Source organism: Lissotriton helveticus (genome assembly GCF_964261635.1).
Source record: "Lissotriton helveticus chromosome 1_1 unlocalized genomic scaffold, aLisHel1.1 SUPER_1_unloc_8, whole genome shotgun sequence".
Lineage (NCBI taxonomy): Eukaryota > Metazoa > Chordata > Amphibia > Caudata > Salamandridae > Lissotriton > Lissotriton helveticus.
Genome location: NW_027611725.1, coordinates 283,349 through 300,162, shown reverse-complemented (window position 1 = coordinate 300,162; position 16,814 = coordinate 283,349). Strand labels below are relative to the sequence as shown.

The 16,814-nt window shown below is 43.8% G+C and overlaps 1 protein-coding gene across 1 annotated transcript; it reads right to left on the bottom strand.

Moving 5' to 3' along the window:
• Positions 1–651: 651 nt before the first annotated feature.
• LOC144806495 (uncharacterized) lies at positions 652–4,966 on the bottom strand. The gene has a single exon (XM_078672847.1). It carries the CDS (start codon positions 3,981–3,983, stop codon positions 2,610–2,612), a length of 1,374 nt encoding a protein of 457 aa, XP_078528973.1. The 5' UTR covers positions 3,984–4,966; the 3' UTR covers positions 652–2,609.
• Between the last annotated feature and the right edge of the window lie 11,848 nt (positions 4,967–16,814).

The window sequence follows — 16,814 nt, the reverse complement described above, 5'->3', positions numbered from 1 at the left end:
AGCTGATTTGCATATAGCCAGTGTCTAACCCAGGGTGGTGTGGAGTGCAAAAAAACGATGGATTTAGGCCCAGATCCTTGTACTGGGGTGAATGTATGACATTGTTCTACATTCTGTCCATCAACTGTGTTTTTTACTGCTTCTTATATAACCATGCCCTCTTTTTTCTCTCTGCTTTCCATTCCACCTTCTCCCACAGCGCTCCCTCTCGTTTCTCTCCCTTGCTACTTCCTCCTTGTGTCGTTTCTCTTTTTTTCATTTTCTTTAATATATCCTGCACCTCATCTCTTCTTCTTTCTCTCATTTCAGTTTATAAATTACTCAAATTCACTATTGCTTTATCAGCACGGCACAAGTCGGGGGTCAACACAGTTTGATGGGGTCCCTCCACTATTATCTAGAAAAGGGATTCAGTTCCACCTAGCTCCTTAGCCTGCGACTTGGATTTGTTACTTTGTGCCTCAGCACTGCAGACACAGGCCTCAGAGTGTTTGTAACTATCCGTCCCACTAGCAGCGTCCCCTTTATTTATTTGTGTGAGTGGCGCAAGAGAGGGACAGAAACTTGACAAAATTAGCCCTTCTATTGCTGTAAATGTGAAACACTTTGGGGCTTAGGGGCTAAATAAAGAATAATGTCAGGAAACAAACGCAAATTAAAAGCAAATTTTATTTATCTGCTGAAAACTGTTCAAAAATGTAATTTCCAAGTTCCCCATATCTGTTTAAAAATATTTACACTTTGAGTAATTTCTGAGTTTAGTTACAAACTGATAGTGGGAAAAAACATGATGTATAAAAACTGAATCCAAAAACTTCTTCTTACATTATTTTATGTTTATTGTTTTTAAAACAGGCCATCGACCTTTCATGTGAAAATTATTATAAGGGCCTGACATCACTTCTTGTGACGTCACTACATGTGACGTCCTTGTGATTTGCATATGATAATGGGCTCCTTTAGTATTTTCCTTACTTGTGCTCTGTTATTGGCATGACATGGGTCTATAGCTACTAAAAATAAATATATAAATTCACAGGTGTTCAGCCCATTTCGCTGGTGATGTCATACATTGACATGTATTCGGCTGCTTCTTCTATTTTTAGGTGAATATAGATCACCTGCCGTTCCCCCTCCTTCCATTTCTTTCTTTTTCTCCCCCTTTCTTTGTCTCTCTCGCTTACTTTATCTCTCCTCTTCTCTATCTCCCAAGCACTCCTGTTAGCTTTAGCTTCATGAATCTCACTGCCACTTCTGGCATTCATATGACAAATCCTTCAGCACATTTGAGAACAAGGGACAATCAGTGTGGATGACGAGTTGCTGAGAGTGCAACGAATTGTCCTGGTACATATATGCTTTTGATGTGGGATTTCACTATTTCACCACATTCTTAAACCAGTCTCTGCTGCTTACAGTTGCTCAATTATGGTAAAAAGTAGAGTTTAGCAAGTCGCAAAATGAATAGGGAGAGCCAAGTCGGGGGGGAGCCACGGGTCACACTTAGTTATAAGGCCCGAGCTGATCAATCAACCGATAACAGTGTGTAAAAGGTTCAGCAAATGTTACTTAAAAACAATGTATATTTTTGTATTTATAAAGTTTTATATGCTCTTTTATATCTAAAAATAGGTTATTTCTTAAACACCTGTGTTTCCCTTTAGTTCATTACATATACTGCAGTGGCATTTGTTAAAAGTAATACATACATTTTACCAATGAAGCTTCCATCTCCAGAGCCCTGACATGTCCACTCTGGGTGGGTTGGGTTTATAGGTTTTATCACTAATCCCACAAGTTAGCTGAAAATACCATTGTTAGTCCCAGTATTGTTCAGTGTTGCTTTTTACAGGAAGTGTGATCAGGTGCGATTTCATTTTTTTCTTTGTATCTCTTCTTCACCAAATAAAAATCAAGAATGTTTCTTTTCTTTTAATCCACATTGTGCTCGCCTCCAAATGTGTATCCTGGTGCATCATGTTGCTTTTCTTTGTGTACGCAAGTGAGCAATCTCTGGAAACAAACACTTTTCTAACTTTGAAAATACTGTTATCTGTTTTTCTTCTTTACTGCTAGTCGGGTCTTCTATCAAAAGTCCTTCACACTTTCAGCGCCCTTCTATGTTTTCTCCCTGTGTGTTCGCTGATGACTTTGTAGCTCTGATAATCAATTAAAGCTCTTCCCACATTCATTGCACTTGAATGCTTTTTCTCCTGTGTGAGTTTGCTGATGATACCTTAATGCTGAAGAGAAGCGAAAACTACTGTCACATTCACTACAATAATAGGGTTTTTTCCCCCGTGTGTGCTCGCTTATGACTCTGAAGTTGTAATAACCAACTAAAGCACTTTGCACATTCACTGCACTTGAATGGTTTTTCTCCTGCGTGAGTTCGCTGATGGCCCCTTAATGCTGAAGAGCTGCGAAAACTACTGTCACATTCGCTGCAATGATAGGGTTTATTACCCGTGTGTGTTTGCTGATGACATTGTAGGTCTGATAACTGTCTAAAGCTCTTCACACATTCACTGCACTTGAATGGTTTTTCCCCAGTGTGTGCTCGCTGATCACTTTGTAGGCTTGATAAATGACTAAAGCACTTTGCACATTCAGTGCACTTGAATTTGATTTTCCCCTGTGTGTGTTCGATTATGTGTTTGAAGTTGTGATAACTGACTAAAGCACTTTGCACATTCACTGCACTTGAATGGTGTTTCCCCTGTGTGTATTCGCTGATGTGTTTGGAGGTTTGATAAGCAACTAAAGCACTTTGCACATTCACTGCACTTGAATGGTGTTTCCCCTGTGTGTATTCGCTGATGTGTTTGGAGGTTTGATAAGCGACTAAAGCTCTTTGCACATTCACTGCACTTGAATGCCTTTTCCCATGTGTGTCTTCGCTGGTGTCTTTGAAGGCTTGATAACAGACTAAAGCTCTTCACACATTCATTGCAATGGTATGGCTTTTCCCCTGTGTGTTTACACAGATGTCTTTGTAGGTCTGATAATCGACTAAAGCTCTTCCCACATTCATTGCACTTGAATCGTTTTTCTCCTGTGTGAGTTTGCTGATGATTCCTTAATGCTGAAGAGTCACGAAAACTACTGTCACATTCACTACAATGATAGGGTTTTTCCCCCGTGTGTGTTCGCTGATGAATTTGTAGGGATGATAATTGACTGTAGCTCTTCACACATTCACTGCATTTATATGGCTTTTCCCCCGTGTGTGTTCGCTGATGGCTTTGAAGCACTGATAATCGACTAAAGCTCTTTAAACATTCACTGCATTTAAATGGCTTTTCCCCCGTGTGTGTTCGCTGATGGCTTTGAAGCAATGATAATTGACTAAAGCTCTTTACACATTCACTGCACTTGAATGGCTTTTCCCCTGTGTGTGTTCGGTGATGTCTTTGTAGGTCTGATAATCGACTAAAGCTCTTCCCACATTCATTGCACTTGAATCGTTTTTCTCCTGTGTGAGTTTGCTGATGATTCCTTAATGCTGAAGAGTCACGAAAACTACTGTCACATTCACTACAATGATAGGGTTTGTCCCCCGTGTGTGTTCGCTGATGAATTTGTAGGGATGATAATTGACTATAGCTCTTCACACATTCACTGCATTTAAATGGCTTTTCCCCCGTGTGTGTTCGCTGATGTCTTCGAAGGTTTGATAACTCACTAAAGCACTTTGCACATTCAGTGCACTTGAATGGTTTTTCCCCCGTGTGTGTTCGCTGATGGCTTTGAAGCACTAATAATCGACTAAAGCTCTTTAAACATTCACTGCATTTAAATGGCTTTTCCCCTGTGTGTGTTCGTTGATGTCTTCGTAGGCTTGATAACTGACTAAAGCTCTTCACACATTCACTGCACTTGAATGGCTTTTCCCCTGTGTGTGTTCGCTGGTGTCTTTGTAGTTCTGATAAGTTACTAAAGTACTTTGCACATTCAGTGCACTTGAATGGTTTTTCCCCCATGTGTGTTCACAGATGACTTTGAAGCACTGATAATCGCCTAAAGCTCTTTACACATTCACTGCACTTGAATGGTTTTTCTCCTGTGTGTGTTCGCTTTTGAATTTGGACGTTTGATAAGTGACTAAAGCTCTTTACACATTCACTGCACTTGAAAGGTTTTTGTCCTGTGTTCGTGTGCTGATGAAGCTTGAGTAGTGATGACAAACTAAAGCTCTGGCTGCATGTGTGTGAGTCTTCTTTCTTGGTTAGTGTTTGTGGGTTGGGTATATATTTGTCTATATCCCTTGACTGTATTTCCTGATGGGCCAATATGGCTGATAAAGCACTTGTGTTTTTTCTCACACACTTTATATGTGTGCGGTATTTTACACATTTGATTTCTGTTTTAACAATAAAATGCAATAGCCACCAAATATTTGCCACACTCCTAATACGTAGAAGGTGTCTTTGTAGGTGATTGTGCCTTTAGATTGGATTATGGCTATGCACGCTTGCGGGTAAAGATGTATCTTCCTTTTGGCCAGTGCAAATTGCGATAGTCTGTTGTATTGTAGATACAAGAACTCCTCCTTCCTTTACCCGTCAATTGTCTGGCTCCGCTCTGTTGTGCTTTTCTCTGGCTGTTGTGAGTTACCCAGAAAGAGCTTACAATTCACCTAGAGTACTAAATGATGGCTTGTCATTATATTAGAAAACAGAGCTCTGCCGTAATCACATCATACTGATCCCACGATCAAAGCTGGTGTTGGACGCTTGTTTATACAGGAGGTTGTTGGTTATTGTTGTTGCCTTAATTTTGTAGTGGTCATTTCTTCGTCTCGTGGCATGCAGGTGCACAGCTCAGCCTCTTACAATCACTGAACTGCCCTTGATGTTTCATCCGGGATCTGTCTGTTTGTGTGCAGGTTCCTCTGTCGCTGACTGCACTGATGTTTTGCTGAATAATGTAGCTCATTATTTATGCTATTATTGAAGACTTACAACATTAGCTTCATTATAGATGGTCATTTCATACATTCAAGGATGGTTTTCTGTTGGATGTAAAGATATTTAAAATTACTACAATCCAATGAGAGTGGAAGAAAAGAACAATAAGTGACACGTACTGCACAGAAGTGTAAATAAATCTACCATTATCATTCCATGTACCATTGTCCTACTGATGATGTTTCCACATGGATGTTTTACCGTCTATCAAAGCAGCTTCTTCGTTGAAAATCTTACTCAACAGTTTGTTTTCCATCATACCTACTTACCTATTTACTATTTCTGACCTTACAATATCTCTGGCAGACATGCTGTGCTGTCTGTTGCTACATAAATAGGAAGTAGATTCAAACTGCAGGAAGAGTGCAGTTTCTTGCAGTCAGAGGCCAGGCACGAGGACAATCTGGCGCAATCAATGCAATAGCACGAGGAGAATCTGATGCAAACAAAGCAATAACACGGGTCATGCACTAGAAGGATTTTATGCAAACAATGCAATGCAACAATTCAATACAATGGAGAAAGGAGTTGGCCTAATGGCTAGCGCGGTCGACCTCAAATCTGTGGAACCAGGTTCGCGTCTCGGCAAGGAGGCGCAACATCCTGTGATTCTGGCCAAATCACTTAATCTCCTCGTGCCTAACAAAAATTAATGTGTCCTCATGTAATGCAACTGGTGCTCGTGTAAAGCGCTCTGATACCCGATACCTTCGGGTCAAGTTTGCGGTATATAAAACTCTGCTAAAAAAAATTGCAATAACATAGGCCAGGGGCTTGGAGAATCTGACGCAAACTATGCAATAAAATGGGCCAAGCACTAGAATAAACTGATGCAAACAATGCAATAACACACGTCAGGCACTAGGAGAATCTTATGCAAACAATGCAATAAAACAGGCCAGGCACTAAGGAATCTGATGTAAACAATTCAATGACACAGCAGGCACTAGGAGAATATGATGAGAACAATGCATGAACATAGGCAAGGCATTAGGAGAATCTGATGCAAACAATGCAAGAACACAGGCCAGGCACTAGGAGAATCTTATGCAAACAACGCAATAACATAGGCCAGGCACTAGGATTGATGTAAACAATGCAATAACACGGACCAGGCACTAGAAGAATCTGATGCAAAAAATGCAATAACACAGGCCAGGTTCTAGGAAAATCTTATGCAAACAATGCAATAACACAGGCCAGGCACTAGGGTTGAAGCAAACAATGCAATAACACAGGCCAGGTACTAGGAGAATCTTATGCAAACAATGCAATAACACAGGCCAGGCACTAGTGCTGATGCAAACAATGCAATAACACGGGCCAGGCACTAGGAAAACGTGACGCAAACAATGCAATAACACAGGCCATGCACTAGAATAGTCTGATGAAACAATGCAACAACACAGGCCAGGCACTAGGATTGAGGCAAACAATGCAATAACACAGGTAAGGCACTAGGACAATCTGATGCAGACAATGCAATAACACAGGCCAGGCACTAGGAGAATCTGATGCACACAATGCAAAAACACAGGCCAGGCACTAGGGTTGATGCAAACAATGCAATAACACAGGCCAGGCACTAGGGTTGGTGGAAACAATTCAATAACACAGGCCAGGCACTAGGGTTGATGCAAACAATGCAATAACACAGGCCAGGCACTAGGATTGATGCAAACAATGCAATAACACAGGCCAGGCACGTGGATAATCTGATACAAACAATGCAATAACACAGGCCAGGCACGTGGAGAATCTAATGCAAGCAATGCAATAACACTGGCCAGGCACCAATAGGATTGCACCCAGTGGAGTTACTAACAGATGTGCTCCGTGTCCACCAGCAAGAAAACTTCTATTCTATCTGTAAGTTCTCTTGAGAGGTGAGCATGTAATAGCTGGCGGGATCCAGGGTACTGTGTGGACAAGAGGGTGGGAGGGCTAAGACTAGTTTTATATGGACTGAAGCATGGGCAAAATGAGCAAAATTTTAGGGAAGTATTACCATATAGTAAATCATGCAGAGTCTGTTTTTTTTTGGCCCAGGTATGGGATATTACGTACCAAGTGGTGTCAGAGAGATTATAATCTTCCCTATAAGTGGCATCTGCTTTACAAAGAATTTCAATACAAGGAGTGACTCTAAAAAGCAGCGCCGGGGCATGCAGTGAGAGGAGAGAATGCACATTGTCACTAACGTTATGGAACAGCACACAACTTTAGAGGCTACATAGATACAAGGGAGACACCTGAAATGGGCTCTGCACCTCACATGAATCCAGTACACGAAAGTGCCTTTACACACAGACCAAACATCGTTGGTGGGTCCAAGGGGAGAAGGAGGGGCTCAGAACACAAACATAGAAGGAAGAGCTAGTAGGTGTTCAGGGACATGTTACTGGAAACTGACTACTCTAGTTAGTAGTGTCATGGACTGGTTGTGGGGACGGTAGTCCCCTACAACAAGCAGCTTTTGCTCCACGGCTAAAAGAAAGGACTCAACCTTCTTACTATTCATTGAATCTTTATTTCGACATTTTTTCAGTCATAAAAGATTACAGTAAAAACAGTGTACATGAGCAAAAAACATAAAATTATCATTTCATAAAAGCAGATTATCAAGCGAATTATGCAATCACGATGTAGATTCAACCCTGGGTACCGCTCTGATGAGGGAACATCTTTTGGACCACATTGCTAAAAGGAACTTTGAGAGTGCAAACACTATATGTGGTGATGTGTCAGTCTTAAACACTCATTGCAACAGAGCATTTATCAAATCCCAAATTCTTACATAGGGGTACCAGCCAATGCTTTCTGGCCTTTCTGTAAGCGGGGCAGAAGTAGAGCATATGCAGTTCATCCTCCTTGGTCGCGCCGCATCCAGGACAGGATTTGCTCGTGGAAGTCGAGCACTTGCCTACAAATGCCCCTAGTGGCAGTGTTCCATGCCTCCATTGGATGTACAGCTTCCTTGCTCCTACTGGATAGATAACATTCAAAAACTCCTCAAAGGCATAAGAGTGTTTGATTGTTAAAAAGGTTGTTGTCAAAGAGACAGCTTTGGAGTCATGCAGCCATATATTCTGTTTGTGATCCATGAAGGACTTCTCAAGCATTTTGCCTGAATCCCCCCTGCATGCCCGTTCTGGATCATACCAGAGTTCTGATAGTCCCATTTTCCCTAGTTCATTTTTCACGAATGCAAGCCAGGGGATTTTTGCTGCTCTACCATGACACAGCACATCCTTTAGTTCAAGCCTATATTTGGACAGTTCTGGGGTTATCCATAGCCTGCGCCAAAACCTTAAAGGTATCAGAGCTTGGGATCCCGAGTGGGATGGGTATGCTCAGACGTGAGTCCCATGCTCTCCACACCACTGGAGTCAAGCTATCCAGGCTGAGGAAGGCTGATAGCCAGAAACCGGTCCTTGGATGCTTGATTCCGGTCCAGGAAAGACATGGCTTGGCAGTTCGGGCTGGACTGTTCCCATGAGGCACAGGGTCAAGGCTGATTTGCATATGGCCATGTCTGACCTGGGGTGGTATGGAGTGCAAAAAAACGATGGATTTAGGCCCAGATCTCTGTACTGGGGTGAATGTATGACATTGTTCTGCATTCTGTCCATCAATTGTTGTTTTTGCATTTGTCACCCCGAGTGCAGTTTCTTGCAGTCAGAGGCCAGGCACGAGGACAATCTGGCGCAATCAATGCAATAGCACGAGGAGAATCTGATGCAAACAAAGCAATAACACGGGTCATGCACTAGAAGGATTTTATGCAAACAATGCAATGCAACAATTCAATACAATGGAGAAAGGAGTTGGCCTAATGGCTAGCGCGGTCGACCTCAAATCTGTGGAACCAGGTTCGCGTCTCGGCAAGGAGGCGCAACATCCTGTGATTCTGGCCAAATCACTTAATCTCCTCGTGCCTAACAAAAATTAATGTGTCCTCATGTAATGCAACTGGTGCTCGTGTAAAGCGCTCTGATACCCGATACCTTCGGGTCAAGTTTGCGGTATATAAAACTCTGCTAAAAAAAATTGCAATAACATAGGCCAGGGGCTTGGAGAATCTGACGCAAACTATGCAATAAAATGGGCCAAGCACTAGAATAAACTGATGCAAACAATGCAATAACACACGTCAGGCACTAGGAGAATCTTATGCAAACAATGCAATAAAACAGGCCAGGCACTAAGGAATCTGATGTAAACAATTCAATGACACAGCAGGCACTAGGAGAATATGATGAGAACAATGCATGAACATAGGCAAGGCATTAGGAGAATCTGATGCAAACAATGCAAGAACACAGGCCAGGCACTAGGAGAATCTTATGCAAACAACGCAATAACATAGGCCAGGCACTAGGATTGATGTAAACAATGCAATAACACGGACCAGGCACTAGAAGAATCTGATGCAAAAAATGCAATAACACAGGCCAGGTTCTAGGAAAATCTTATGCAAACAATGCAATAACACAGGCCAGGCACTAGGGTTGAAGCAAACAATGCAATAACACAGGCCAGGTACTAGGAGAATCTTATGCAAACAATGCAATAACACAGGCCAGGCACTAGTGCTGATGCAAACAATGCAATAACACGGGCCAGGCACTAGGAAAACGTGACGCAAACAATGCAATAACACAGGCCATGCACTAGAATAGTCTGATGAAACAATGCAACAACACAGGCCAGGCACTAGGATTGAGGCAAACAATGCAATAACACAGGTAAGGCACTAGGACAATCTGATGCAGACAATGCAATAACACAGGCCAGGCACTAGGAGAATCTGATGCACACAATGCAAAAACACAGGCCAGGCACTAGGGTTGATGCAAACAATGCAATAACACAGGCCAGGCACTAGGGTTGGTGGAAACAATTCAATAACACAGGCCAGGCACTAGGGTTGATGCAAACAATGCAATAACACAGGCCAGGCACTAGGATTGATGCAAACAATGCAATAACACAGGCCAGGCACGTGGATAATCCGATACAAACAATGCAATAACACAGGCCAGGCACGTGGAGAATCTAATGCAAGCAATGCAATAACACTGGCCAGGCACCAATAGGATTGCACCCAGTGGAGTTACTAACAGATGTGCTCCGTGTCCACCAGCAAGAAAACTTCTATTCTATCTGTAAGTTCTCTTGAGAGGTGAGCATGTAATAGCTGGCGGGATCCAGGGTACTGTGTGGACAAGAGGGTGGGAGGGCTAAGACTAGTTTTATATGGACTGAAGCATGGGCAAAATGAGCAAAATTTTAGGGAAGTATTACCATATAGTAAATCATGCAGAGTCTGTTTTTTTTTGGCCCAGGTATGGGATATTATGTACCAAGTGGTGTCGGAGAGATTATAATCTTCCCTATAAGTGGCATCTGCTTTACAAAGAATTTCAATACAAGGAGTGACTCTAAAAAGCAGCGCCGGGGCATGCAGTGAGAGGAGAGAATGCACATTGTCACTAACGTTATGGAACAGCACACAACTTTAGAGGCTACATAGATACAAGGGAGACACCTGAAATGGGCTCTGCACCTCACATGAATCCAGTACACGAAAGTGCCTTTACACACAGACCAAACATCGTTGGTGGGTCCAAGGGGAGAAGGAGGGGCTCAGAACACAAACATAGAAGGAAGAGCTAGTAGGTGTTCAGGGACATGTTACTGGAAACTGACTACTCTAGTTAGTAGTGTCATGGACTGGTTGTGGGGACGGTAGTCCCCTACAACAAGCAGCTTTTGCTCCACGGCTAAAAGAAAGGACTCAACCTTCTTACTATTCATTGAATCTTTATTTCGACATTTTTTCAGTCATAAAAGATTACAGTAAAAACAGTGTACATGAGCAAAAAACATAAAATTATCATTTCATAAAAGCAGATTATCAAGCGAATTATGCAATCACGATGTAGATTCAACCCTGGGTACCGCTCTGATGAGGGAACATCTTTTGGACCACATTGCTAAAAGGAACTTTGAGAGTGCAAACACTATATGTGGTGATGTGTCAGTCTTAAACACTCATTGCAACAGAGCATTTATCAAATCCCAAATTCTTACATAGGGGTACCAGCCAATGCTTTCTGGCCTTTCTGTAAGTGGGGCAGAAGTAGAGCATATGCAGTTCATCCTCCTTGGTCGCGCCGCATCCAGGACAGGATTTGCTCGTGGAAGTCGAGCACTTGCCTACAAATGCCCCTAGTGGCAGTGTTCCATGCCTCCATTGGATGTACAGCTTCCTTGCTCCTACTGGATAGATAACATTCAAAAACTCCTCAAAGGCATAAGAGTGTTTGATTGTTAAAAAGGTTGTTGTCAAAGAGACAGCTTTGGAGTCATGCAGCCATATATTCTGTTTGTGATCCATGAAGGACTTCTCAAGCATTTTGCCTGAATCCCCCCTGCATGCCCGTTCTGGATCATACCAGAGTTCTGATAGTCCCATTTTCCCTAGTTCATTTTTCACGAATGCAAGCCAGGGGATTTTTGCTGCTCTACCATGACACAGCACATCCTTTAGTTCAAGCCTATATTTGGACAGTTCTGGGGTTATCCATAGCCTGCGCCAAAACCTTAAAGGTATCAGAGCTTGGGATCCCGAGTGGGATGGGTATGCTCAGACGTGAGTCCCATGCTCTCCACACCACTGGAGTCAAGCTATCCAGGCTGAGGAAGGCTGATAGCCAGAAACCGGTCCTTGGATGCTTGATTCCGGTCCAGGAAAGACATGGCTTGGCAGTTCGGGCTGGACTGTTCCCATGAGGCACAGGGTCAAGGCTGATTTGCATATGGCCATGTCTGACCTGGGGTGGTATGGAGTGCAAAAAAACGATGGATTTAGGCCCAGATCTCTGTACTGGGGTGAATGTATGACATTGTTCTGCATTCTGTCCATCAATTGTTGTTTTTGCATTTGTCACCCCGAGTGCAGTTTCTTGCAGTCAGAGGCCAGGCACGAGGACAATCTGGCGCAATCAATGCAATAGCACGAGGAGAATCTGATGCAAACAAAGCAATAACACGGGTCATGCACTAGAAGGATTTTATGCAAACAATGCAATGCAACAATTCAATACAATGGAGAAAGGAGTTGGCCTAATGGCTAGCGCGGTCGACCTCAAATCTGTGGAACCAGGTTCGCGTCTCGGCAAGGAGGCGCAACATCCTGTGATTCTGGCCAAATCACTTAATCTCCTCGTGCCTAACAAAAATTAATGTGTCCTCATGTAATGCAACTGGTGCTCGTGTAAAGCGCTCTGATACCCGATACCTTCGGGTCAAGTTTGCGGTATATAAAACTCTGCTAAAAAAAATTGCAATAACATAGGCCAGGGGCTTGGAGAATCTGACGCAAACTATGCAATAAAATGGGCCAAGCACTAGAATAAACTGATGCAAACAATGCAATAACACACGTCAGGCACTAGGAGAATCTTATGCAAACAATGCAATAAAACAGGCCAGGCACTAAGGAATCTGATGTAAACAATTCAATGACACAGCAGGCACTAGGAGAATATGATGAGAACAATGCATGAACATAGGCAAGGCATTAGGAGAATCTGATGCAAACAATGCAAGAACACAGGCCAGGCACTAGGAGAATCTTATGCAAACAACGCAATAACATAGGCCAGGCACTAGGATTGATGTAAACAATGCAATAACACGGACCAGGCACTAGAAGAATCTGATGCAAAAAATGCAATAACACAGGCCAGGTTCTAGGAAAATCTTATGCAAACAATGCAATAACACAGGCCAGGCACTAGGGTTGAAGCAAACAATGCAATAACACAGGCCAGGTACTAGGAGAATCTTATGCAAACAATGCAATAACACAGGCCAGGCACTATTGCTGATGCAAACAATGCAATAACACGGGCCAGGCACTAGGAAAACGTGACGCAAACAATGCAATAACACAGGCCATGCACTAGAATAGTCTGATGAAACAATGCAACAACACAGGCCAGGCACTAGGATTGAGGCAAACAATGCAATAACACAGGTAAGGCACTAGGACAATCTGATGCAGACAATGCAATAACACAGGCCAGGCACTAGGAGAATCTGATGCACACAATGCAAAAACACAGGCCAGGCACTAGGGTTGATGCAAACAATGCAATAACACAGGCCAGGCACTAGGGTTGGTGGAAACAATTCAATAACACAGGCCAGGCACTAGGGTTGATGCAAACAATGCAATAACACAGGCCAGGCACTAGGATTGATGCAAACAATGCAATAACACAGGCCAGGCACGTGGATAATCTGATACAAACAATGCAATAACACAGGCCAGGCACGTGGAGAATCTAATGCAAGCAATGCAATAACACTGGCCAGGCACCAATAGGATTGCACCCAGTGGAGTTACTAACAGATGTGCTCCGTGTCCACCAGCAAGAAAACTTCTATTCTATCTGTAAGTTCTCTTGAGAGGTGAGCATGTAATAGCTGGCGGGATCCAGGGTACTGTGTGGACAAGAGGGTGGGAGGGCTAAGACTAGTTTTATATGGACTGAAGCATGGGCAAAATGAGCAAAATTTTAGGGAAGTATTACCATATAGTAAATCATGCAGAGTCTGTTTTTTTTTGGCCCAGGTATGGGATATTACGTACCAAGTGGTGTCAGAGAGATTATAATCTTCCCTATAAGTGGCATCTGCTTTACAAAGAATTTCAATACAAGGAGTGACTCTAAAAAGCAGCGCCGGGGCATGCAGTGAGAGGAGAGAATGCACATTGTCACTAACGTTATGGAACAGCACACAACTTTAGAGGCTACATAGATACAAGGGAGACACCTGAAATGGGCTCTGCACCTCACATGAATCCAGTACACGAAAGTGCCTTTACACACAGACCAAACATCGTTGGTGGGTCCAAGGGGAGAAGGAGGGGCTCAGAACACAAACATAGAAGGAAGAGCTAGTAGGTGTTCAGGGACATGTTACTGGAAACTGACTACTCTAGTTAGTAGTGTCATGGACTGGTTGTGGGGACGGTAGTCCCCTACAACAAGCAGCTTTTGCTCCACGGCTAAAAGAAAGGACTCAACCTTCTTACTATTCATTGAATCTTTATTTCGACATTTTTTCAGTCATAAAAGATTACAGTAAAAACAGTGTACATGAGCAAAAAACATAAAATTATCATTTCATAAAAGCAGATTATCAAGCGAATTATGCAATCACGATGTAGATTCAACCCTGGGTACCGCTCTGATGAGGGAACATCTTTTGGACCACATTGCTAAAAGGAACTTTGAGAGTGCAAACACTATATGTGGTGATGTGTCAGTCTTAAACACTCATTGCAACAGAGCATTTATCAAATCCCAAATTCTTACATAGGGGTACCAGCCAATGCTTTCTGGCCTTTCTGTAAGCGGGGCAGAAGTAGAGCATATGCAGTTCATCCTCCTTGGTCGCGCCGCATCCAGGACAGGATTTGCTCGTGGAAGTCGAGCACTTGCCTACAAATGCCCCTAGTGGCAGTGTTCCATGCCTCCATTGGATGTACAGCTTCCTTGCTCCTACTGGATAGATAACATTCAAAAACTCCTCAAAGGCATAAGAGTGTTTGATTGTTAAAAAGGTTGTTGTCAAAGAGACAGCTGGAGTCAAGCTATCCAGGCTGAGGAAGGCTGATAGCCAGAAACCGGTCCTTGGATGCTTGATTCCGGTCCAGGAAAGACATGGCTTGGCAGTTCGGGCTGGACTGTTCCCATGAGGCACAGGGTCAAGGCTGATTTGATATGGCCATGTCTGACCTGGGGTGGTGTGGAGTGCAAAAAAACGATGGATTTAGGCCCAGATCTCTGTACTGGGGTGAATGTATGACATTGTTCTGCATTCTGTCCATCAATTGTTGTTTTTGCATTTGTCAACCCGAGTGGGATGGGTATGCTCAGACGTGAGTCCCATGCTCTCCACACCACTGGAGTCAAGCTATCCAGGCTGAGGAAGGCTGATAGCCAGAAACCGGTCCTTGGATGCTTGATTCCGGTCCAGGAAAGACATGGCTTGGCAGTTCGGGCTGGACTGTTCCCATGAGGCACAGGGTCAAGGCTGATTTGATATGGCCATGTCTGACCTGGGGTGGTGTGGAGTGCAAAAAAATGATGGATTTAGGCCCAGATCTCTGTACTGGGGTGAATGTATGACATTGTTCTGCATTCTGTCCATCAATTGTTGTTTTTGCATTCAGAGCTTGCTCATCCTGGATAAAACTCAGTCCTAAGTCCAATCTCAGTGGGAGGAGAGGAGTGCTTCGTGGGAGTGCAAGTAACTGCCTCATAAACTTATTCTCCACATTAACAATTCCCGGTCTACAGGAGTGCCCCCAAAGTTCCCCACCATCAAGGGCCGATACCCTCGCCTTAACCTTGTAGATCTCCAAGGCGGGGCTCACTGGCTTGAATGTAGACGTATTTGTCATTTTAAGGATGCCACCCACTAGTTGGGAACGTTTGAGCTGAGATTTCACCTGTTAGGGACCCCAGGAAAGATTTTCATTGATCGTCACCCCCAGGTATTGAAAAGTCTGTACCCTCTCCAATCTAACCATGCCCAGGAGCGGAGTTGGGTGGGTGAGTGCCGGAGGACTGAAAATTATAAATTTAGTCTTATCCGCGTTGACTTCCAGTCCACGGCAACGGCAAAAGTCGATAAATCCATCCAGCACACGCTGGATCCCCATGGGGGACTTGGAAAGCAGGAGGGTGTCATTGGCAAACATTATCGCTGGCACCCTCCTGCCTGCCAATCTGGGTGTGTCGTAGTTGGGAACTGCATCCAAGTGCTATATGACACCATTCACATAAAGGCAGAACAGGGTTGGTGCCAGGACGCACCCCTGCCTGACCCCCCTGGAAACTGGAAACTGGGACGACAACACCCCATCCCTCCCACATCTAACCTGTGCAAAGTTTTGTGTATGCAGCCTCATCAGTACCACTAGTATTGCGTTTGGAACTCCCATGTCCAAGAGCACCGCCCACAGTTTGCCCCTAGGTACTAGGTCGAACGTGGACCGGAGGTCCACGAAGACCATATAGAGGCTGCCACCCTCCATTATGGCCGTCTTCCAGAATAGCATTATGAGGCGGAAAATCTGGTCCACAGTAAATGTTTTTTTCCTAAATCCGGCCTGATAGGGACTGAGGATATCATGCTCCTCAATCCACTCTTGATTTGATTTTTTGAGGCACGTCTATGAGGCTAATGGGCCTGTAATTGGTTGGGAGCAGAGGAGAGCCCTTCTTAAAGACTGGGACAATCTCCGCTTCCAACCAAGTACCTGGTATCTCCATACCTCCCAACATCGTGTTGAAAAGGGCACAGAAGTAAGGGGCCCAAATCAACGGTTGATCCCTGAATAAGTCACCGGGGAGCCTGTCTAGGCCAGGGGCCTTACCCATGGCCAAATTCCCTATGGCAGTAAAGACTTCTTCGACTGAGAATTCATGCTCATCGCCTTCCCCCAGTCTAGATGTTTGTACCAGTGGACTTTCTAGATCTGAAACTACTGCGTATAGGGACTTAAAATGGAGCTCCCAGACCCCCGCCTCTATATTGGGTTCAATTGCGGATCTAGGCTCTCCTGACCCTGTACTGACTATAGCCCAGAATCTACGTGCATCTCTAGCATCTAATGAGGAGGAGAGATTAGACCATTTGTCCATATCCCACTCCTTCCTAGCATGGCTCATTATTTCTTTGTATTGTGATCTTAGGGAGCGAATAATTGTTTTATCTCTCCCCCCTTTAAGGGCCCCGATAAGCTCTGATTTTACC